Source organism: Sphaeramia orbicularis, chromosome 4 (genome assembly GCF_902148855.1).
Source record: "Sphaeramia orbicularis chromosome 4, fSphaOr1.1, whole genome shotgun sequence".
NCBI lineage: Eukaryota > Metazoa > Chordata > Actinopteri > Kurtiformes > Apogonidae > Sphaeramia > Sphaeramia orbicularis.
In genome coordinates, this window is record NC_043960.1 from 2,709,308 (window position 1) to 2,735,673 (window position 26,366).

Consider the following 26,366-nt stretch of genomic DNA (forward strand, 5'->3'; position numbering starts at 1 on the left):
CTGTCCACTGGACTGACCACTGTGCATGAAAGGGTTAAAAAAACAACAACAACAAATCAGTCGCATTGTTTTTTTTAATGCCTAAAGGGGAATAAAAACATTCAGGAAGAAAAAATTTGACTAAGGTTCTCATAATTCATGCATGAAAGGGTTAACCTGACCTGGTTCACTTCTGCTGACCACTGACTCTGTATTAGTTGAAGAGGAGGGGGACTCTGTTGCCCTCTGGCGGCGGGATCCCGTCGGTGCGGCGGTGTGCTGCGGTCCGTCGGGCCTCATCACCGCGGGCTGGAGGCGGAGCGGGACAAAGCACTTGTTGAGGCTGTGAGTGAAGTGACCGTTGAGTCCGTGTCCGCCTGGGACTGACCAACAGCCCGAAAACAGAGCAGAAACACACACTAACAGCCAGAAAAACACCCTGAAAATAACACCTCAACAGGGACGAGTCCGACCAATCCTGCCGGGTTTCTGAAACTTTGACTGGAAGGAGAGGTTAGCTGGAAACTGACGGAATTGGAAAAGTTTGGACTCACCGACCCTCAGGTAAGACCCAAATAAAACTGAGCTCATTATTGTGGCACTGTGTGGAGTTTTCATCTGCTTACATTTACATGAACATGTTTATGAAGCTGTAAACACCGAGGCTCAGGATTTAGGGCAGAGATTTGGAACTGTTTCTGTACAGGTGGACTCCTCTCATCCCATTTCTTGCCTTTGTTATTACATGATTTAACCTTAAAAGTCGATATGGTGCCAATGAATCCATTTAAGCTAACGTTAGCTTATTTATGAAGCTAATAAAAGAGTAAATATCATCAATTGCAATTTGCTTTAATTGACTTACGGCTTTTTGGACTACAGTATTTGAATAAGGTTGTTATGATGAACAAAACCAACAAAAAAGACCAAACACAGGTTCACCAGCTGTTTTTAGTCCAGTTTAAGGCTTTGGAATATTTGTATATAGTCCAATAATGATTGTTAACACAAGGTGAAGCGTAAGATTTAACCATAAAATAAGATAGTGTGATTATAACTCAACTCACCAGTTACAGAGTCTATGTTAAGTATGAAAAAAGACAGATAATAGTGGCAAGTGAGTAACTACAAAATAATAATGTGGAAAAAAATAAGCAAAACAGTTAATTAAAATAAAGTAAAAGAATAAAATAAACAACAAAATGAACAATATCTTATTTCACCATAAGATAGTGTGATTATAACTCAACTCACCAATTATTGAGTCTATTTTAAGTATGAAAAAAGACAAATAATGGTGACAAGTGAATTGGCCCTTAGGGATCAGTAAAGTCCATCTGTTTCTGTTTGTGTAATGACTTATATGATGTGGCATTAATATCCTTTTAGTCCATAAACGTTGTGACTCACAGGTGAAGTATTAAAACTGTTGTATATAACAGCTGTCACCTGCTATAAAGTCTACAATTATTTTGGAGGTTGCACTATGTAACTTTAATTAAATGGACTGCACAAAACATTAACAACACAGTTGATACAACCATACCACAGCTGTATCACCATAAGTGATGCAAATCAGCTGAATTCAGATTTTAGTGTCATAGCAGGTGCACAATATTTCCTGATATAAGATGTCACTTTTCCAGTGACAATGGTTGATATTTATCTGTTATATTGTATATTAGTCTGTTTTTTTTTGTTTGTTTTCATAAGATTTCATTTGATTGAATTTGTTCTTTTACAAATATAATAAAAAAATTGGCTGAGATACTTGTTAACCTATTTTTACATAAATAATGATGATGTATTTGCTTCCCTGGAACAAAAGGAGGGATGAATGACAAGAAAATGAACAACCAGAAAATAACATCAGGTATTACCCAAGTTGTCATTTTCTAGAATTTTGCCCAATATCACTAAACACATAATGGACTTATAGCACTTGAAACACTGTGTCTGACACATCAGTGTTTTGCCTGTAATTTTAATACAGATGTGGCACTTTGGCAGTAGTTGTGTATGATTTCTGTTGCTGTTTGAGTCTTGGTTATGATGCAAGTTGAGGTCATAACGTGAAAATATTGTAGGTAATAAAAAAATATGTTTAAAGCATGTGAGCTGCATGTAGTTTTAGTTAGTGATGAATCTAAAGCTAAATTGCAGAGTTTATTCATATGTTTTGAAGTGGCAATTTCCTGGCTGAATGAACACAGAGGAAGTGCGGATGTTGAATTCACACACATCTAAAATACTTTCACTTTTTGTATTAGCTGCATTGTTTTTTTTTGTTTTTGTTTTTTGATGAAGCCTAAACTTGCACACCTACAGTCTACAGTCCATAATGTGTTTTCAAAGCCCTCTGGAAACAATTTCATTCCTTTTACAAACTCATCAGCTGATTCCATCCAGAATAAACAAACTACAGGTGTGAAAATGGAGGGAATCAAAAACAGCCTTCGTTTCCTTTCTGCAGGTCTTAAGGTCCACCCAGGAGACTGTTGATCGGTCTGTTTTTGAGGAGGAAGTCTTGGCTGACTCCTCTGTGTATGCCAGTGGGTTGCAGCCCACGTTGGGCCGGGGCCTAATTGTTTTTGACAGATGTGAGACATGTGACTGTATGACTGGAATTCCATTATCAGCAGCAGATGATAGAGTCTCTGTGTTGTAGAGGAGCTCAGGCTGCTGCTGGTAGGAGTCTGACCTGACCTGTGACTGTGGTCAAAATGCTGCTGGCGTTTCTGCTCGGCTTGAAAATGAGATTTGTGAGCCAGCTCCAGACAAACACCACTGTACTATGACTACTACTGTTACTACTACTAATTCTACTACTAGATGGAAGTGGAATGGTTCTCTAAATATATGGTTTGGTTCATTCCAAGTAGGTGGTGATTATGATGTTGCCTTTCTTATGTTTTCGTCTAAAAATTGACCTCAACTTTTTAGTTTTTCCTGTGAATTTGTGTTGGTTCCAAATATCAGTCATCATTCTTTTTGAGTAGTAATGACAGTACCTACTTTGAAAGCAAGACTTTGATCTCTGTGGTACACAATTTAACTAGGTAAACAACAATAAACAAACAGATTTTGCTGAGGACCAATCCACATAATAACTTAAGTCTTGGTTACATCCCATCTAAGATAAGATAAAACTTTATTTATCCCAGACAGGGAAATTCAGTTTGTCACAACACCTGAACAATACAGAGGGTAGCATAGAAAAAGGGTAAAACACCACAAAGGACACAAAAAACTGTAAAAATATATACAGTTTAAAGTATGATACAAGTGAAGATATCTTACAAAATACAATATACCAGATAAGAAATATAGAAGAAAATACTAAAGTGGCCAAAATGGTGCAAATGAATGAATGCAAAAACATCAGGGCTCCTGTTGAATTGATTGAATCTACTAGTGTAGCAGCTGTTCCTTAAACTTCTAATATTATTCCTTCTTAGATTCTTTTAGTAATAGTGCACTAAAACCTGATCAGGGACTTTCCTGTAATAAATGATAAAGCTTCCCTTCAATTAGAAGATATACCACAGAAGTAGGTTCAGTTTTCTGGGTCAAACAGTCACTTTGCTAAACACACACATCTTTGTTATCCAGGTGCTCAGTAATAAACTGTAACTTCTGAGAATGAGCCAAAGCCTCTGACTATTTCCTGCCAGTAATCGATATTAAAAACGGCAGCGGCAGCTATAAACCACTGGTTTACAAGACAGTCTGTTTATCAACAATACAGGAAACCAGATACCTGTGTCCCAGCTACTCCCATCTACCTGTCCTGCCCTCCTTTTCCCCCTCTGTCTCCTGTCTCGCTCCACTCAGTAGGAGCACAGAGCAGCCCTTGTTTGATCCTCCCTGGACAGTGCCCCAATTTTTTTTTTTTTTTTTTTTACCCTGACTCCATGGCAACACTGTTCCCGTGAGTTGCAGCGTTGACTTTTGCCCCTCCTGCTCCCGAAACAAAGGCAAGAAGTTATCGACAGTGGGAGGGAAGGGGGGAAGAGACAGGGGAATTGTAAGGGGGGGGGTGAAGGATATGGAGGAATGAGGGAGGGAATAATGGGAAGGTGTCTGGGATGGAGGCTCTGAGGCGAGACCTCCTCTGCAGGGTCTGCCAGAGTCCCATAAAGAAAAGAGAGTTATGACCCTGGACTGTGGACTGTAGCCTGTGGGCAGTGCCAGGGACAGTCTGACTGTGTCCAAACTGTTGAATCTCTACAGATCTTGGGTCAATTGTTACCTCGCTCACCATCCTGCCAGGGTGCCACAGTAAAGTCTTTTTGTGATTAAAGAGTTGTGGTGCCTCAGTACAGTGAAAAAAAGCCTTTTCATAGAACTAAAACTAGATTTTTTTCAATTATGTCGTACTCGGAGAAATGTTCATCAGAAGTCTTGACCTTATATGTGTAAATGTCGAGACATAACTTGTTATAGATGTAACAAATTAAGCAGGAATTAAAACAGATTGTAGAAATCCATCCGATTTTTGCCAGAATAAATATAAAGATAGCTTTGCAGCACCTGGAGGGTTCAAATTCAAACTTTTTGAACTATTAAGGTCCCCAAATACACAAATAAATGAACCAAAAACTAATAAAAGTGGGTTTAGCTAAATATGACCCCTTTGAGATATTTTAGGATAAATAAATCAACTAGTCTGTTGCGTATAGCACTCAGCAACGATTTATATGTGTATATCAGCGAATGAGCGAAGCTGTCATCAATCATGGACAATGTCTCCCACCCCCTACATGAGACTGTAAGAGCCCTAGAAAGCACCATCAGTGACCGGCTTCTTCACCCACGCTGCACGAAGGAGAGATACCGCAGGTCCTTCCTTCCCTCTGCTGTCAGACTTCACAACCAGTCCTGCTCCCATTAGATCAATGCACAATGTGTAATAACAACCCTCCCTCCACTCCACTTATGTTATTCAATCCGTATTTATATATTTATATATATATTTATATATATATATATTTTTTATATTTATAACCGTTTGCACTACATCATATCGAACAATATTTGCACTCTCCTTTTAAACACTTTTTTATTCAAATTTATATGACTGTTTTTATGTGTATGTGTATGTCTGTGTATGTTTTTTTTATGCTGCTAACAACACTGTGAATTTCCCCATTGTGGGATCAATAAAGGAATATCTTATCTTATCTTATCAGAGTTATTTTGCTCTTCTGTGTGGTTGCTGTTGCAGTCCCCTCCCTGCTGGGCTCTGTGCAGAAGAATGGACATTGTTAAGTCATATGTGGCCTTGAAAATCTATGCAAGAATTGTAACTGAAAGAAAACAAAATTTTTAGCCAAAGGGCAGGATGTGAAACGTTCAAAGTCTGTCTGAGCATTGTGGGGGTTGGAGAGAAACTCCTACAGCCTGGGAAGAGGCAAAATGGAAAGTATTGTTGTTTGGCTGCACTCGCTGTCCTGGTACCGACATCTCCACACTGATTCTGACTTCCAGAGACCTCAAAGCTAAGGTCATCCCTCTAATATTCACCAAAAGGCAGGTCTGGTTCAGTTTATGATGCCAAATCCATTTGCTTCCTGTATTACTCCACTTGACAGAAGAGGAAAATTACACAAACAAACTTCACTGTTACCCTCATAAATTACGCGGCCTTGTAAATGGTAAAACATTTACACTGTTCCCTTACAAAGCATCATCACCAAAGCAAGTCACACCTTGTTTTCCCATATCTCAACACAGTATTACTCATATCTAGACCGCTGAAGAAGACAGCAGGACAGATTTTGCTTGTTTAGTACAGCAGTCTGTTGTCAGAGTATATTTATAAGAACTTCTTTTTGTTTTTTCACTTTACAGTAATACATTTCTGAGCCATGTTTGACAAGCAGCATTACGAGAGTCCACCCGTCTACAGTCCTCCTTTCACCCCACCATCTAACAACGGCTATGGGCCCCCGGGCAGCTTCCAGAGCCCTCAGAGTGACTACAACGCCTACCCACCTCCACCAGGATCTTACTACATTGAGGACAAACCGCAGCACTTCTACAAATGGCTGTCACCTCCAGGGATCATCAAGGCCATGATGGCGACGGTGATCGTGCTGTGCGTGGCCATATTCGCCTGTGTGGCGTCCACGCTCATGTGGGACATGCAGTATGGATATGGGATGGGAATGGGTTACTATGGATCTGGGATGGGCTACGGTAGCGGATATACTGGAGGCAGCTATGGCTCAGGGTACGGTGGTTATGGCGGAGGTTATGGTGGAGGCTATGGGAACTATTATGGTTCATACATTTCCCCTTACTCTGCCAAAGCCGCCATGATCGCCATGGCAGCCATTAACTTTATAGGATCACTGGCATTCTTCATTTCGAGCTTCTCTAAAGCTAGCATCGTCCGCACCAGGAAGTTCTTTTTGGCCCTTCTAATAACCAGCATCCTCTTGGCCGTCCTTCAGGTAATACTTCATTTATGTGTCTGTTTAGTTAACATTACACATTAATAATCATTGTTTATCAAGCTTTTTCATCTGTTGTCCCTGGGTAGATGTTTATGAAAGTTTAGTTGATCATTAATTGGCATGCAAATAATTATGTTTGATGATTTAGTAATGTTTTTTTCGGTTCATATTATGCCACTAGTGTAGTATAAGCCTGACGGCTGTTTTCTTGTACACATTCAGCATTCTTAATAAATAAAGAAAGCCATTTATAGGCGTAGAACACTGGCATACCTAAGTATAATTTACATTTGTGTGTTTTTGGGGGGTTATATTCAATGGAAATGACTGAAAATGTCCAGCATCAATAGAAGTTCAGCGCCTTGATATGAAGGGGCATCAATGAAATAATGTAATTAAAAGACCTGTCAGTTACATTCATCTATCTTAATGCAGGTGAATGGAGACGATTATGCAAAATAATGGAGGTTACCTCAAATAAATACTAAAATGTAGTCTTAATCCTATCATGTCATAGAGCAGTTCTGTGATAGAACAACAATCGTGTGATACATCATGAAGATTGTGTAACTGAAGAGGAAAAAATGTCCCTAAAAAGGTGAAACGAAAGTATGAAATATCCATAGTCTTAAACTTTATCACAAACTGACTTCAACTTCCATGTTTATGTGTGTTAGGGGTTTAAGTAAAAATATTTATAGTGTGTCAGTGACTGCATGATGATAAAGTACAAAGAGGAAGTAATAAAATCTATTCCAGTGTCAATATTTTGTTCCCCTGAGTATTGACATAAATTTTTCATTGAATGTGGGAAAAAAAAAAGTCTTAAATCATTTAATGTTTGCTAATCGTGATAATTTGTCAGTCATAGTGTGACAATAGACTACTCCAGTGCAAAGAGTCTAAAGTACTCGTGCACTTTTGTCGTAGTATTTGAAGTAGACACTAAGGAATGCAAAGATAGTATCAAGGTTTCTAAAAAGGACCAGCTAATGTTACACTCATAAATAACAACAGAGTAACTTTGTGTGTTTTCAGGGCATCATAACCATCGTGTACATTGTCGGAGTGAATCCCATGGCTCAGGGCTCCTCCAGTATGATGTACAATCCAATGCTCATGATGTGCCAGAGCCTCTACCAGACCAGCTACTCCCAGATGGGAGGAGTAGGAGGTTTCCCCATGTACAACCAGTACCTGTACCATTACTGCTTTGTGGACCCACAGGAGGTTTGTAGTTTTAGGACTGATGAATCTGGACTCATTTCAGCTTCTCATATTTACTCTTTTGTTGTGGTTTCTGTTGTAATGAATCATTTGCAGTGTTCATGATTTTGGGGACTCAAACTGTCTTTTATTATCTACCATACCATACAGGTGTAGGAATTACCAAGTAAGTAACAATATGTTGTACACAGTACCAGAAATTCTTGACACATTGTATGACAAAAAGCAAATGTTAGACAAATAAACTGTGGAAGAGTTTGATACATTATATAATTATATAATGCAGACCAGTGGTTTGGTTCAGGGGAAAAGCTGAAGCTTCTGGGTTTTTGGCAAAATATCTCTTACCTCCGTGTTGTTATGTGAAATACTGTAATTATTTTAAACTTTGGTCATACCGATCATAAGGAAGAATCAACTCTTGGATGGAAACGATCATACATTTGCCCTGTCTCTTACTGATTTTCTGAAAAATCACTGAAATTAGCAGTACATTTGGATGGAAACAGACCTACAGGCTGCAACCTCCAAGACCACATAGGTTTTAGTAAAATATAGATATTTGGTACCGGTGTTTTAATAATATATTGCAAGAGTTTTATGGCAAGTCGGGGCGGGGGTCATCAACAAATGACTTTTCCCATTAGATGGGACTTTGGGGGGTATTCCATATTGATTTGACAGTCCTTTGGCTTCAGTGGTGCCTGAAATGGCTTGGGTGCTGCACCACATTTCTGTAATTTTAGGTAAAATCCTGGAAGTAATAAAGTCCTGAATCTATATTTTATCCCATCCCTAATGACACCATGTTTGTGTTTGTGTGTCTTATCTCTGAAAATTTTAAGTATTATGTTTCTCATTTTCCTTTTTTTTAGGGAATTGCCATGGTGTGTGGTTTTCTGGTTGTTATTGCTTTGGGAGTTGCTGCCTTCTTTGCACACAAAACCAGAGGAAAGATATGGCGCTACGGGAAACCCAACATCTACTGGGAGGAGCCTCTTGTTGGTGGAAAGGCCTCCGAGGGCAGAGATGTAGAGGAATGGGTAAGAGACAAGAGAATCACAGATTAATAAGACTAGCTTTACATTGGATTTACAAAGAAAATTCAGATTTTGACCTTAACTGACCCAGTGTTGTTGTGTTCAAAGCTTGCAGTCAGATGAACAGTCAAGTCAGTTTGACTGTTGTCAAGTCAGGGTCACAGAGAGATTAAATCCAATCCTGAAAAATGTTGATGAAACAGATTTGATTAGATGATGAACTGTTCAACTATGGTGGTTTTGTATGTAGAGAACAGACATGTACTTTTCCATATTAATTGTCTGAGTCATCGCTGTGTTACATCTTTCCATTGGTTTTTACATTCTGAAGTAGGTGAGGTGGTAGGTCATCAGGAGGTAGTCATTGTACTTACAGCAGGCTGCCGTCAGTTATGAAAAATAGGTTGCATTAAATAGAGCACAAAGGTTGGCATATTGGTTGAAACTGTGTTTCCGGTTAGACTTTGCAGGGTTGTTCATCAGTCATGTGTTTTCATTGCTCATCTTTATGAGTTTAAAGTCTGAAGGGAGCATCAAATTCAGATCTCTATTAGTTTTTATTATCCAGGTGGAAACTGTCACACCACCTGAACCCCAACCCCAGAGCTTCCTTCAACTTAGTCACTTTGTTCAGGGTCAGAGCTGATAGCAGGCAGTGGTTGTTTGCTCGCTGACGACTACCTGGTTTCACTCTGAGTAATCATTAACCACCTGAGAAGATTGTAGGCAAACAGGTGGTTTCTAGAGGGCCTGCCTCAGGTTTTTATACATCAACAACACGCTATGGTTGATTATTGACTTGACCTGACACTTTTTAAAAGATGCATGTTTCATACAATGAGCAATAAAAGAATGTCAGTGTATTAATAGCACAAATATATGAAATGTAAATGATGGCATACAGGAAATAAATAGTAATAGAAGCGTGTCCATTTACTTAAAGGACTCAAAATCTCTATTGCATGATTCAGTCTATCACTGAATAATACTTAAAGTGCTGTGAGTTGAACTACTCTGATTGAAAACACTGCACAACGGACTGAACTGACGTGTTGTTATACTTGATTATATAGAGCTGTTTGTGTTGAGAGTGGTTGTCATACGTGGCATCATGCCCACAGAGGTGCCGAGTCAGAGCAGACGAGTAAATGAGACAAGCCAAGTGAATCCTATGAGTAGCACCAGTGTCTAATAATGGAGCCATGCTCACTGAGGTCATCAGATAAGTCGTTGGGACCGTAATGAAGTGTACACTACTACTGCTTTTAGAAATGTCATGACGTCACTTCTAAAATATCCTTCTGTAAAACATGCTAAGCTGCTGCTGTCTCTTAACATGACTTCTGTGTGAGTCACATCACACAGATTTTCTTCTGCTGCGATGGAGAAAACAACTTCAGAATCGCATTTTTTCAAGTATCTTCAAAAGAATATAAGGAATTTTACTCTTTTTTTTTTTTTTTTTCATCTATGCTCTCTCTGTAGCTACAACATAATAAACAAGTATTAAAAACACAACTAAAACAGAGTTTAAATAAGTAAAAAAAAAACTTTTTGTACAAAAAAATGTATAAACATTTTAGTCAAGTAGTGCAATTAAAAAAATGTGCAAGGGGAAAGAAAGAGCAGACAACAAGTTTGTACATGAGGTACAGTATATGAATTATTATCAGTGTAATGGCTTGGGGGAAGAAACTGTTCTTGTGTGAACTTCAAACAAATTTAAGATAGACCAATAGCTCGGTTTGGTCAGTAGTTAGAACAGTACAAGTTGTGCAATCATCAGTGTCTGCAGAACATTGTTCTAATCAACACAGATGGGTAATATTAAACTTTTGAAGTGAAATTACTGACTTAGAATGAAAATAATTCCTCAAAAAATTAAAAATGTCAGCACTGAGATTTTCCGTTTGATCTGTGTGTGGAGGTATGTATTCATTTGACAGTTTCTGATAAAGTAGTAGCTGGAGTTATCGTATTGGCTTTTTCCTGCTCCAAGTTATTGTTAATATAATACATTTTAAGAATCCCATCAGTCTCTTTCATGCTTCTGCAGTGAAGTGATTATTTTGGTCTTCACTGATAGATGCTCTACCTTCATAACTGTGCTGATACATGAGTAATTAGACTCGTTTGGGTCCTTCAAGACCAGTAAATGTTTAAGACTCCAGTTGGTTCGAGACTGGACCGGCCTCTGTTGCTGCGTTCAGGAAGCCTGCGTCGGTCTGATGAGCTCACACACTGGCTTCATTCAGCTGCATTGTGTCTACTGCATGAGGTCATCAGAGATGGTCTGTGCTGGATATGCTGAAGTGTTCTGCAGATGTCGACTAAAAGCATCTCAGGCTCCCAATTCAGTTCAGTTTGCTTTATTGGCATGAATGTCAGGTGGATGATATTGGCCAGTTTTCAAGAATTATGTTGTAACTGTTGGATATGTATTTTATTATAAGTTCACAGATCTGTGGACATTTGATTCATTTGATAAATACGCAAACATAATGCAGCAGTACTCCAGTTCACAAGAGTACACCATTAGAAGAAGCATAATTTACTCGTTACTGTTCTCTTGCTACTTACAACATCATCCTCTGAGCTGAAACTACACACTAAAGATGATGAGTATTGATGAGGATTTAGACCATGTTACAAGGCCGGTCTGCTTGGGTCTTTGTGATGTTTTCATGCAAAAATATTTCACCAAAACACTCTTTGCAAAAGTGTCATCACTGTGCCCATGGTTTAGTAGAAGAATTGCAAATGAACCAAAGAGTTTCATTCAAGAACGATAACAAATTCATACAAACCAAAGCTCATACAGTACTTTCATTTCACTGTTTCCTTTGTATTTCAGAGGAAATATACAACAAAATCCATACATTTTAGAAGAAATGTGTCACCTCATTCATTTCTATATTCTTTTTCTATTCTCTTCAGTCTGCTCACTTTTGGGCATTAAGTCTACAGACCAGTAAAGTAAATCATTGTCAATTTTAAGTGAAATTAATGACAGGAAAGTGTTGGGTTTTTTTGCAGAAAAATAGAGCTAATGTCTCTTATCCTTTTGTTTCTGTACAGTATCCATAAAAACACTCTTTTTCACTCGATGAGGACCACAGGTACATGTTAGGTTGATCATCAGTTTAGTTAATATCCATTGACATCTAATAAATGTTGACATTAATTGATACCATACATAATACTAATCCAGTTAGGCTCTCTAAAGAATTAATATCAAGTCCCTTAAACACATGTAAACAGGATATGTGTGTGTGTAGGTAATGTAATGATAATGTAGATAATGATCATATTTGGTGATGTTGCGTGTCCTTCAGTTTATAACATGCAGTCACATTTTGTGCTGCTCAGTTTGCTACTTGTCTGTCCCTCATTTCGTCTTGTTTTGTCTTTTCCTCCTGCTTTGCTTCATCAGGTTCAGGTGTCTCATATTCTTGCGTTGCGTACATAATCGGTCCGCAGCTGTGCTGCACACTGAGAGGGCATTGTTAGGATTCTTCAAATGGATTCTCCTGCAGCTGCCAGAGGGGCAGCTCCCCCACCCATGCACCCCACCCATCATGATTGTTGTTTTTCTGGGGTTGGGCTGGTGTTTAGTTTTCATCCTGCACTGACAGGAATTTGGGTGATGTTTCAAAAGAGTTTGACGTAGTTTCTAAATAGTAAAATTCTTTATCTGGCCTAAATTGAAACATGTATCATCATGATATCTATATGAAATCTATATCGTTTATGTCATTGCTTTTTTGATATTAATATCTTGAATGTTCATATCTAGATATAGATACAATAATGATATATCTTTCAGCCCTAGTATCATGTACCTGTGGCCACATTTCTGTGGGTCTGCTTTCCTGGGCAACAGAATTAAAATGTGTATCTAAAATAGATTTGGTTTACCATAAATGTACAGTATGATCCAACACTTTAATGTTCCTTTACAAAATAACTTTCAGTAATATCTTTTCTATAATGTCATCCATTTTCAGTATTATTAGCCTAATTTACATGTTCACTTCGACAACATGATATTAGTTTGTCTTCTATTACTGCAGTCCTGCTTTGTGTAGAGGTCTCCTAAAAGACATTTAATGATTGATTCAGCAGCGGAGGAATGAGTGACCGACCCACAGGGCTGCATTGTGAGGAATTCCCTAAAGAAGGCACAGGAAGGACTTGGAAATACAGATTAAGGCGTAACATATTTACATGACAGATGGTGTTTCCTCTTGTGTGATGAAATAAAGGAGAAACACTTTCCTTCCAGAACACATAAGACAATTCAAAGAAGTGAAAGCTAAACAGACATTGTTGTTAGATATTGTCTTTTATATATACACAACGTCCTCATGACTGACGACTTAATCAGCCTCGTCATTATCACACAGAAGCTTAAAATACAGGAGGAAATATACAGTAGAAAGCATCAACAGTTTGGGAATGCAGTCTTAAAGCTTTTATTTTAGCGTCAGCAGTGTGTTTGTTTTACTGTTAACCTGCAGCCATCATAGTCGTTTTAATAATACCAACCTCCTTTGTGGTGAATCAAGCAGAAAACCTACAATTTTACTGAGGAGTTGGACTGTGCCATCCAATTACATGCCTCACTGCCCACTCAAACTTCAAGCACTGATTACCATAACTTTGTTTCTGTTGTAGAACCTGCTTTCCTTTCTCCTTTAAATGCCACGGTTCAAGTGCAGAAAGCCCAAATAAATGCCTTTTCACCTTTCATTCTGCAGTTGTTGTCATAGCTCTCTGATGATTCATGAAAGCTTTTACGGTACGTCCTTTAAATGAATCAGTTGAGAGCAAACCGCGAACAAAACTGTATTTATGTTGTGCATTACATTGTGGGTGGAAAGATAATGTCCTGCACAAAGCGTGAGGAAGTACAGCAGACACAGCAACAAACATTGTGTGGGTACTGTAAAGATAGAACTGTAATTGGAGTAAACACAAGACAAACACAGTAATGATATCCTGAGTTAAATCCAAAGTAAAAGCCAATATTAACCAGTCAAAAATAATTAAGATTAAAATAATCTTAAATAGCGGGTCAATAAAAGATTAAAAAAAAAAAAAAAAAAATTAAACATATAAAATTCTAATAAAATAACAGTTAAGGGTACTCAAAATAGACTAAAAGCTGACAAAATATGTGATAAAACTAATGAATCAAGTAAAAATGTATGTGTTTTTAAAATTTTGTCTGTATTAAGAAGAAAGATGATGAATAATGTTTCTTTAACAGGATGCTTGACAGAAAATGAGTTTGTTTTGTAGCCTCTGGTCTTTGTGAGTGTTTCAGCTGTTTGTTTGTATTTGCTCAGTCTGTTCCTTTTGTTTTTTCCTGCCTCCTGTAGGTGAACAATGTGGAGGAAAGCCACAGTGTTCAGGACGCCCCGACTCTGTTGGTGTCGGAGAAGGGAGCCGGGCTGCTCAACGCTTCGGCCAACAGTGTCATTTCCTACCCTCCGGCTAAAGTGGACAGCAGCTCCTACGATGGGGACACCTACAACCACGAGTGGGTGACTCTTCCTCCATCCAGACTGTTGGTGCATGTTTACTATCTCAAAGGGCATCCTGCCAAATACAACCCCAATACAGAGAAGCCAAATACTCTTATATGTAACCAATATTTATTGTGTTTTGTGTTAAACACAAATATTTGCAAATGAGTAAGCACGTTTCATTTGGCTGCATTCTTCAAACTAGAATAAAAGCCTTATTGCTGTGAAAAAGAAATTTAAGTTAAAGTAAACCTTTGTAAATAAGGAAAACTCATTTTCCTCTGTTGAAAAATTATGAAAACCATTATTTTAGTTTCTTACCAGTTAAATCTAGGTCAGTTAAACCTAAAAAAAAAAAAGTGACGTTACTTTTATGATAAGGATTGATTGGTTTGATAATAATTTGCCGCTGATAGACACCAATTGATCAGAACAGCAGAAGAACTAAAAAGAAAGACCTAAAAATCACTCCCACCTGGATTTGTGTTCACAGTTATTTTGATGTAAGATTATGCGTTTATTGAGATTGACGTTTTGCTCCAGATTTTTTTATTTATCGATTGATTATTTTTGTTCAAAGTGTTTTTATTACACATTGAGTCATCCACAAAAGCGTAATACAGTCATCTCTTTTTTATACCCAAACCCATGAACACTCCCACCCTGTTGCACCATAAAAAAGATGATGATAAATTAAAAATAACAATAATAATAAATACATAAATAAATACATAAATTAAAAAATAAATAAATAAAGATTCAGATATTAGTCACAGACTAGTATTAATAAAACTACTCTGGAATAAGTGAAGGATCTGCCTCTTTTATGTGATTCAGAACAGGTTGCCAGGTACTGAAAAACTTATTGGCGCATCCTCATGTAGAATATCTAATTTTTTCCAATGTTAAATGATATAAAAGATCCAGAAACCAAGATTTAAATGTTGGAGGATGTTTATCTTTCCATTTAAGTAGTGTCAGTCTATGAGTTGGAAGAGTGGTAAAGGCTATCAATTAATTTTTTTGACTTCTTCATTCAGCAGGCATCCAGTTTCTAACAAAGTGAAAGTTTTTTTGTTTTTCTTCTATTTTCAGACACATACAACTCATTTTCAGTGTCAAAATTTCTTGGTGAGGGACAGGAATGATTAATTAATTGTGTCTCAGATTTTCTCTTTTCTAAACTATCAGTATTATATTGAATAAAAATTCAGTCAGTTCTTATTTTTGCAAAACGAAATAACTTTTCACACTTTTTTGCAAATTCCCCAGAAATTAGGCTTTTTTATTGCTTTGAGACCGACGTGAAGAATCCACTCTTATCCACAGGTGAAATTAGAGTGTGTATACCATAGAGTAAATATTCTACACAAAGAACTCAATGACATGTGACTTAGGTCTTATCTAATCACTGCTCTGTTTTAAACCCATGAAAACATATTGTCCTCCCCACAAAACGAGCTGTAACCTTTGAGCAGTTGTCGGATTAACTTTCCTTGTTTTTTTTTTTTTCTCATGTTTATTACTCTGAGGGAGGGAGAATGCAGTGAAGTTAAACATGATTTCAGCAACTTATTTCTGTGCTCATGACTGTATTATGTACAGTACGAGTACAGAACTTTACTTTCATTTACGAAGAATGTGCTGCGCATGGCTAATGTAATATAAGAATACAGGAGTGTAGATCTCATATAAAATAAATAAAGAATAGGTGATGTTTTCATAAGCAGAGGAATGTTCGCCTGTAGACCTCCACTGGTCCCTGTTGTTGACATAATTCAGCTTTTTTGTAAGAACTTGTAATATCTGCTCCACTGGATTTGGATTCCTCTACAAATCCCCACAAACCTGCAAAATTGAGCATGTTTCCTCCCTCTTGTTATTAAAGAGCGGTACCTGCTTCCTGGTCGCTGAAGTCCTTCCACATGGCATCCAGTTTAAGTACAAGGCCCTGAGCAACAATAATCATTAGTGGTTCAAAGAGTCTGTCTGGGCTTTATGAGTAAATATTGGTTCTGTTTAGTCTCAAGTCTTAGCCTACATTCAGACAATTTCTGACATTATCTGGGTCATGAATTGCTTTTCTGTTATCTTCATACCAGTGTTTGGGGCTCTGCTATCTGCTGTAAAGTCCATTCTATTATTTTCATTTTTACAAAGGATAAACATTAGAAAAACAGTGCATGATTACAGAACATAGTGGAGCCTCTTTGATCCACACACCTGTTTCCCAGCTAACATAAAGGAGGGGTTTGCCTCTTTTCCATCCCTTCCTTCCTACATGGATGATGACACTTCCTTCTGTTTAACCCTACTCCCAAATAAATCAATAAATAATACATTCCCCAAAACAAAATAAAAGCAATCTATTTGAAGATGTCGACAAAATATATTAAATACAACATACAGAGTCTAAACTATGGCTCTAGCAACTAGAATACGCCCACTAATGATTATTTTATGAGTTAACTGCTTCATTTTTGGTTTATAAAACATCAGAAAATGTTGAAAAAGTGTTTCAGAAAACCCAAAATCCAAACATCCTCAAATCAGGGTTCCCGCAAGGTCTTAAAAAGTCTTAAAAGTCTTGAATTTACAAATCTGCATTTAATACATTAAAAAGTCTTTAAAAGGTACTAGGTCTGATATTGTAAGTCTTAAGTTATGTTGCCATAAACTTGTTTGCTGTATTGTGTTTAAATATATGTGGGAAATGTCCAAGCTGCAAAGAAATTAATTTTAGTCGACTCAGTTCATATTTTATCACCTGTCTCTAGCCTTGGAAACTACACTAATACTATCTGCTGGATTAGCCATTTTTTGAATCACTTCTGACTGTAAATTATGCAAAAAAGATGAAATGGACATCATTGCATTCTCAACATTACAAGCTAGAAGACAAATACTCTTTGAATGGAAATCAACAACCGCCCCAAAACATCCTCATGGCTTAGTGACCTCATGCTTTTTTTAAATTTAGAAATGTTTGTCGGAAATCTTGACCTTATATGTGCGAATGTCATGACGTAACTAGTTATAAAACATAACAAATTAAGAAGGAAATGAAACGAGTTGTAGAAATCCACTCGATTTTTGCCAAAATGAATGTAAAGATACCTGTTAGGGTCCCCAAAAACACAAATAAATGTACCAAAGAGTAATAAAAGTGTGTTTAGCAAAATATGACCCCTTTAAAGAGTCTCTCACTGTCACAGTATTTGTTGATTAATCCAATAGTTGTTCAATCAATGAATTCTTTCAGCTCGACAAAGACTCTTTGTATTAAAATAAAGGTCAACAGTAGCATACGGTTCAATCATTCATTCATTCAGCTTTCTTTTAATGACAAGAATACATTGAAGAGGCTTCATTTGCAATGTAGTTGAGAAAACAACAACAACAACAGTGATGAAAAGCGTAGAAGATTATTCAGTAAAGAATGAAAGAATAACTGAAGAAACTTTGTGATAGAAACAACAGAAGGCAATTCGGTGAAACAATAAAACCATTCAGTAGCTGAAGTGTTTACATGTGTAGAAGACCTTGCTAAACAGAAAAATACTTTATCTGTCACTGCATTGAAGTATCTTAAAAACAAGGTTCTTTCAAAGTGTGAAATCTACTTTTTGTTATGAAGATCTTTGAATGCCATTTCTTCTATTAGTTTCATCATTCCCACTTGAACAATCAGATCTCATACTATTTATTTGCACTCCAAATGCTCTCCTATAGTTATATTCCACATTTTTTAGTATATTACTATGTATTAATCTACCTCTGTCAGTATAAACATGGATATAAGCATTAATGGGAGATGTTCAGACTTGGTTTGTTTTTATCTATTTATTGGTTTATTTGAGGGGTTGTGCATATAGAGAGATTACTGTAAATGTGGAGTCAGTTTTGTCTATGCTGAACAGATGTCATTCTAAAAACAGAAACATAAGATCAATAATTACACTAATAGATAATTTATAAACATATTGAAACAATAATAAAGAGAAAAGAGAATATCAATATCCATAAAAACATGATTATATTCTTGATTATTGTTATTTTCATTACCAGTTCCTTAACTTCAGCACTGGTTCCTAAACATATTTTAGCAACAGTGTGAATTATGAGGTAAAAACACAAAGGCTTTTAATAGCAGAAAGTTGAGGCATGTAGAAAAAACATATTATAAATGTACTTGACACAAAAATATTAGTGTGTAGTATTTTATTACAGAACAGAGGCAGCAAACATTGCAGATATTTCATTGCATTTCTGACACTTAATTCTGCGTATGGCTGTAAAACCTGTGTATCTTCCTCTGTTTTCCTTCAGGTACTCAGAGCGCACCACCAGCCGGCCGTCGGAAGTGTTGTCCCATGGCGGGCGGACGAGCTCCAGCCCTTCAGAGGAGACGGGAGGAGGCCGCAAACCATCCGCCAACAGGGGCAAGAGACGCCGCCGGAACCCGGAGCTGGACGAGTCCCAGTATGAGACCGAGTACACGACAGGAGGCGAAACGGGCAACGAACTCGACATGGAGGAGTTGGAGAGGTAAGAATTCAACCCCCACGGCGCTTCTGCTGTGTCTCTAAGCTGCTCTGAAACAGCGATAGAAATGTCATCAGTCAGCGACGCAGATTGGACTCAAATACTGTCGCTCCCTGTGGACCAGACCTACATTCTCAGATTTAAATGAATGATGGAAAGATCAGATAATCACCCTCCCACGGCGGAGACTTCACTTACAGAAAAATGAAGCTACAGTATGTGTCCATTAGAAAAATAAATGGGACATAAATAAACAGATGCATAGAACGAAAAGCAGATTGACCACAGGCCTGTACGGACACACGTCTACGGAAAAGGCTACAGTGAGCGTTGGCCTCGGTCTGTCCAGGAGAGTCGCTAATCTCCTGAGGCATGCCGTTCCACATGTGTACTACTGCGACATAATGACAGAATTGGGCCAAAGGTACAAAACATGGACGTCACTGTAGTTTATGAGAGTAAAGCTACGTTTGGCTGCAATTGTGAATATTTGTAATTCAGACACAGTTGTGCTTTATTCAACAGTGCACTGGGGCAACTGACAGTCAGAGCTAATATTCATAGTCTTACAGTGACCTTTATTGTTATTTTATTAATCTGATATTCAGTTTCATACAGTCACGGAAAAAATTATTAGACCATCAAAAGTCATTAAAAACAATGGTTATGCAATCAAGTCCTAACTCCTGTGTGTATCGTGACTAAAACAGACAGAAAAGAAAACATGGAATGCCTAAAAACACTGTTTTTGTCAGTACAATGCCATAGATATCGATGTAAGAACTGAAGTGATTTTAGTTTTTATCAAGAAAACCATGTTAAATGGATAGATATCAGCTCTGAAATTAAACTAATATGAGCTATTTTTGTTGGTATCATTATATTTGTCCAAACAAATGTACCTTTAGTTGGACCAGGCATTAAAATGAACAAGAAATTGAAGAAAACAAGGGGTGGTCTAATATTTTTTTCAGTCTTTGGAATAGATTTGTATATTTTCAGCATTTTTTAGTATATATTTTCAGTATAATTGTAATATAAATTTTAGGAAGCTGCTGCTAAACTAATTTTCATCAATGCTCCATTGAGGTCAAAACGGGATGTTTGAGCAGATAATCAATTAAAAAAGAAAAATAAAATGTTTGTTTGTGTCTGTCTGATGTAGCCACACCTTTTGACATAAATAAACAAACAAACAAAAAACCAAAATATTTGAAACACAAATATCTGTCACACATTTTACTGTTCACTTTCTGAAGTACAAAATTTAGTTGTACCAGGCATTAAAATGAACAAGAAACTGAAGAAAACAAGAGTGGTCTAATAATTTCTTCCACGACTGTATGTTTATTTTAAAATGCACGGGTTTGGCTCTGATGCAGCCTCATGTCTTGGTCTGGATTTACCACAATGTTCTGTCTGATTTGTCACAACAAATGAGAAAAGAACATGAGTTTATTCACTAGTACTTATTATTTATTATCATTCAGTCCATTGTGAAAACATATTGTAAATATTGTTATGAAATTATTATTGAATTCTAGACTTTTGTTTGATTTTACAGTCACTTTAGAGGCATTTCAACAGTGTTGTGAGTTGGAGTTGCTCTAAAATTTGACAATTATACAGTTCTGTACAAAAGTCTTATTCCACCTTTAGCTTTGTTGTTTTTGCAGTGCTGAAGTGAACATATATATTTATTTGTCCGTCTCTTTTCTTCAGGTGCAATAAAAAATGCAGGAAATATATGCACAGCCTTAAAAGACACAGACAAAACTGAACTAAATGGCTTTTAAAGGTTAAAGTCTCTATTTATTGTGACCTCTGACCCCATGACAAGAAGCTGCACAAACAATTAAAACCATCTGACGTGTGTTGAATGAAAGCTGGTATAAATCATCAGAAAATTAATGCAGTAAATCTCATATTGTCTGAAAAAAAGGGTTAAAGACATGTTAAGTGCAAAGGGAGGTCACACTAAATACGACCACTTTGATTTATAGAAGTAGTTTTAACCTGAAACTTTTTTCCCGCTGTTCATACACCACATAAATCAGATTGGATCTAAATATAGAAACTGACAAATGCATATGTGTGGTCATTAGAACTTTACTAAACCAACAAACTTAATGTTGGACTAAGACCTTTGCATTGAACTGAATGTATTTCCGTTCCAAAGATTGATTATTGTTCTCCTGGATGTCTAATAACAGGTATAAATAACCATGAATAGAACTCTGCCTGCTCTCCTGTGGTTCAGTGTCTGAAATCTGAAACCCTCTGTGATTTCCTTGTGCCGGTAAACTGATTTATGTCTCTGTTTTTCATTTCCTCTCCTTCCTTCTTTTCCTTTCACTCTCCTCCTCCAGTTTGTACCCAGACATAAGGTCGGATGCACAGCGTCAGGACTATAAGAGAGAGTTTGATGCAGACCTGAGGGAATACAAACGCATGTGTGCCGAGATGGACGACATCAACGATCAGCTGAACAAACTGAGCCGGCAGCTCGACACGCTGGACGACACCTCGGCCAAATACCAGGTACAACGAACACAAACAAAACACCAGCAGGATGGACTCGAACAAATCTGACAGGACTCAGGGGCCTTAAATAGTCTGAAAAGTCTTGAATTTACACATCTGCATTTAATACCCTAAAAAAAGTTTTTAGAAGATATTAAATTTGATATGGTAGGTCTTCAGTTATGTTGCCATAAACTTGTTCGTTGTGTTGTGTTTATATGTGTTTGTTAAATGTCTAAACTGCAAAGAAAGTAACGTTAGTCGGCTCAGTTTGTATTTTATCACCTGTCTCTAGCCTTGGAAACTGCACTAATACCATCAGCTGGATTAGCCATTTTTGAAATCTCCTCTAACCGTAAATTATGCAAAAAAAAAAAAAAAAAAAGAAATGGACATTATTGCATTGTCAACATTATTAGCTAGAAGACAAATACTCTGGATGGAAATCATCAACCGCTCCAAAAACATCTTCATTGCTTAGCAGTCTCATGTTTTTTTTTAATTTAGAGAGGATTAAATACAGTTTGAGAGGTCAGCCATTAAAATTTCAAGTAGTATGGGGCCTCATGGTTAAATACTTAAAAAAAAACTTAAAACACTCTAAATTACAAAAATGCTTTTAGTGCAGTTTTTCCATACACACATTTTTATTGATTTTTTTCCTGTACTCCCTAATAATATTAACAACACCATATGTCCATATCTTGTGTGTAGGATGTAATTGTGAATAAGCAGATTTGTCTACTATTAGGCTAAAAAAATTTATTTACTTCTATTATTTTGATTTTATTTATTTATTTTTTATTATTTTACCTTTTTTGCTCTATGAATACACTGCTATGTTTTATTACAATCATCAAGTATGTCATGTTGGACCAGGGGTGGGAAGAATGGGACATGCTTAATGCCTCTGAAATTGAATATTCAAATGTTCAATGTAACTTAAATCTGCACCAAAAAAAAGTTAAATATGTCTTTTCTAGTCTGGTAGGTCTTCAGTTATGTTGCCATAAACTTGTTCACTGTGTTGTGTTTAAATGCTTCTGTTAAATGTCCGAGCTGCAAAGAAAGTAACATTAGTCTACTCAGGTCCACCTGTTCCAACTCGACAATTTATATTGAAATTAGGACTAACTTAACTTTGCAGCCCCCGGTGGGAAACGACCAAGAACATTCAGCCCAACACACACGCACATAAGCTGACTTTGGGAACTTTAAGCGAAAAGTGAGCATGGGGAAGTGCAAATTTAATCATGTCTGGTTGGAGAAAAGGTCATTCTCGACCTGGTGGACATGACTGGAGGACAACGGCTGTGAAATGGGCCTTAAATTCTATTCTAAGTAGTCTTAAGAAGGTCTTAAAAAGCCTTACATTTAACTTGCAGAAACCTGTAGGAACCCTGAGGTCTTCATCTTGTTTCTGTTCATGAGCCTCTGTCATGTGATGAGTTAGAGCATCTTTTAGTTTTATTTTCTATTGTTGTGTCAGACCGCACTCTTTGCCCGAGTATTTTTCATTATTTAGACGGTACTTTGAATTCTTCAAATTGCCACAAATACATGTAATATTTTGTTCGATTGTTACATTTTGTAGTTATATTTTTGCTGCTGTAAAACCATTCCATGTTTACTTTTGGTGTTCTTCAGGGGTGTTTTTCACCACTGCTACAGTCCAAACACCTCTACTGTTGCTTTTGAACATATTAACATTTTATGGCTCTATTTAATTTGTAAGTTTCCTTAGATTTACTGAGCAAACACCTGAAAATGTAACAAACAGTCCTTTCCATGTGGTCATGTTTGGTGATTTTGTCCATGTAGAAAAAATGCTGCTGTATCATGATTCGTGTCATTATGTGGACATGAAGTGACCTATAGTGTAATGGCAGAGTTTGGCTCTAAACTGCAAAACGACAAAGAACGAAAACAGAAACATTCAGCCTTCAGATTAGTCACACACAGTTCTGCTGAGGTATTTACATTTTGGGCAAAATATCAGGTGGCATCTCTTTGACACTGTTTTTTCATCAGGGACAGATTGATTGTGCTGAAGTGTCATTAACTGTATGAATGTGTTCATGTCATTTTTTCTCAGGCTGTAGCAGAGGAATATAATCAACTGAAGGACCTGAAGCAGGTGAGGAAACAAAACACTTCACTGTGAAAGCCTTAACAGGTTCTATGTAGTATTTATTTATTAAGTCTGGTACCAGAACGCCCTAATGTAGCTAGAAAATAGAGGTAGGTCCGATATATTGATTTTTTATTTAAAAAAATATCAGCCTTAATTGTATTTTGAAAGGTGATATTTGATTAGTAGTAAAAATATTTGATCAGGCACTTGTGTGGGCAGCTCTTGAAGTTCAACAACTGTTAAAAGAGTACTATGTGTACCTGTATTAATAATTTCATTTATATCGCTGCATAAAAATCTTAATTATGAGTGTTTCAATTGTATTTTGTGGTCAATGTGCTTTTAAAAAAAAATTGGCCGTAAATATCAGCCTCAAAAATTGGCTGTAGATCGGCCATCGGCTGACCAAATTTGTAAAAATCGGTATCAGCCTTAGAAAAACCCATATTGGTCGACCTCTACTATAAAACGGCCAACAAATCAACCCTGTGTGTCCACAGACGGTGTCGCTTACTAATTAAAGTATAAATGTCACTGTTTTCACACATCTGTATTATGGTATCATCAAGATTTCTTCAAAATAAAACTCACTCGCTCACTTTTACAGTCACTAAAAAAAAAAGTCTTATAATCTTCATGTGCTGCATCAGCTGATAGTTTATATAATAGCACTGTTAGCTTAGCTCTGTTAGCTTAGCTCTGTTAGCTTAGCTCTGTGTTTAGACTGAAAACAGCCACAGTAAAACCACAAACCACCTCTGTTTTCTGTCTGGTTTGTGTCGTCAGTAGCTGAACTAAAGATCTGTTTGGAATCCAACAAACAAGGTCAGAACTGTCACAGTTTAGTCTGAGCCGTGGATCAACAAACGGCAACTTGGCAAAGATAATAACATCCCATAATAACTTTATACCTTCATAAACCTCAGAATCAAACTCACCCGTGAGGAAGAAACGCTGACATTTCAGCAGAAAACTCCATTCTTTTCATTTACAGCTGAGTCCAGTGGAGAAAACAACAGCAGAGGTTCTAGTTTTTATCACTTTGTCACTTTCTTTGACTCTAAAGGTTGTTTCTTAATGGTTCTCATCCCATCAGGCCTTGTGTTAGTTTTCTTCACCATGGGAGACCAGCAGAGTGACTCACTACTCCCTCTGGTGGTCACATAAATCCCCAGCCTGTTGGTGTAAATAATTCAGTTCATATCTCTACAATCCAATAGTGTAATGATCCTTTTAAGTCGTTTAGTTCATATTTATGAGTAGAAATACCACATATATCCCCTTTAAGCCTCGTAGAAGTTGCTGAAAACCTTCATTCACTCTGTTGTTCTGGAGTAAATGTCTGGTCTGTTCCTCTCTCTGCTCTGTAGACGTCAGATTACCAGTCCAAGAAGAAAGAATGCCGCAGACTGAGACACAAACTGTTCCACATCAAACGCATGGTCAAGAACTACGACAAGAGCCAGTCGTAAACGCACTCAGCCGACACACAGACATGTTCCAGAAAACACTCCACGACCACACAAAGACTGGGACGCCAAAGTGACCTGTCCACTCCCCGGATACACAACACGCACACAAACGCACACATAACACACTGGACGTCTATAGTAATGATCTAAACTCGGCTTTGCATTCAGTGATCATAGATGTACAAAAACATGCAGAACTGTGCAAACCCTTTTTTTTTTCTTTTGTGAGAAAATGGACGCGGGGCCCATTCACATCCGATACTGCCGTTTTTCTAAAGGCCCAGTCCGACGTTTCAGAGGGCGTGGTAGGCTGTTTAAAAGTCACCTGACCTCCAGTCCACCTGTGATAAAGCTGTGCTGGGTTTCTATCATTTGTCTTTTCCTTTGTTTTATCTCCGCAGATAAGAGTTGGAACAGTATTATAAAGAACATGTAATGGGTGGCACAGACTTCTGGGAATGTTTGCGAGCAGATACAGTTTCCTAACACTTGGCATGACGTTATCCTTATCACAAGTGAATTTCTGGTGTTGGTAACGAGCTTCAGTATCGGGGAGGTTTCTGCCAGGCACCGTGGGTCGTGTATATATTATGTTTTTTTTACCGTGTACTTGTTGTTTTCATCTAAAAGCAGCTTCTCGTCCTGATAATGAAGCTGCAAAGAGAGAAGGAAGGGGACAAACTGGCCAATGAGATTTCTGTTGATTTATTTTTTTCTGTTCATATTGAAACTGGAATCAAAAGAACAAATTTACACCAACTTACTATGACTTCATCTGTTATTTGACCAAATCATCATGTGCTAAAAAGTGCAGACTACTTGTGTTTTATATAAATACATATATATATATGTATATGTTGATAATGCACTCTGACAAACTGCAGAACCTGTTGGTGTCTCTGTTTCTACTGCCAATGAGCTGAATTCACCTGTTCATGACGTTCTTCCTCAGTGAAAATGATCACTCGCTGATTCTGTGTTAACTTTGTATTAATCCACTTCAGAGTGTTACGATCTAGTGTACGTTATAAAACCGTTTAGGCGTTCTGTTGATTTCATGCATTTGTATTTTTACGAAGAACATTTTACAAACCGTTTGCGAGCCATTTATTTTTGTATGAATATTTCTTTGATGCTATTATTAAAATACCTTTTGTTTTTGTTACTGTATACTTCCATAAGGTATGATGTCTAAAAAGTATTGAATTCATTCAATAATAAACACGTCTAATTCTGTATAAAAGGAGTCGAACCAGTGTCCTGGTGTTTCATTTGGAGACGGTTCTCTGGCTGATGCTGCCCTCTATTGATGAACGGTGGAGAAAACTAAACATCTGACCTGATGTTGAACTAATACGACATATACTCTGTATATTCAAATATGAACTTTAATAATAAGCCAAACTCTACACATTTTATCCAAGACATTTCAGAGCCTCCTCGTGACTTTTCAT

The 26,366-nt window shown here is 37.2% G+C and overlaps 1 protein-coding gene across 2 annotated transcripts; it reads left to right on the forward strand.

Moving 5' to 3' along the window:
* The first annotated feature begins 229 nt into the window (after positions 1-229).
* Positions 230-26,160, forward strand: LOC115418478 (occludin). 2 transcript variants are annotated; one of them, XM_030132956.1, is made up of 9 exons: positions 230-543; positions 5,833-6,437; positions 7,479-7,670; positions 8,543-8,710; positions 14,092-14,252; positions 18,568-18,786; positions 21,153-21,324; positions 23,402-23,443; positions 24,811-24,912. In XM_030132956.1, the coding sequence occupies exons 2-9, from the start codon at positions 5,850-5,852 to the stop codon at positions 24,910-24,912; spliced, it is 1,644 nt and encodes a 547-aa protein (XP_029988816.1). In that variant the 5' UTR covers positions 230-543; positions 5,833-5,849. The 2 variants fall into 2 exon arrangements, with proteins under 2 accessions (XP_029988816.1, XP_029988817.1); XM_030132957.1 differs by lacking the exon at positions 230-543 and having other exon boundaries at positions 5,850-6,437; positions 24,811-26,160.
* Positions 26,161-26,366: the final 206 nt, after the last annotated feature.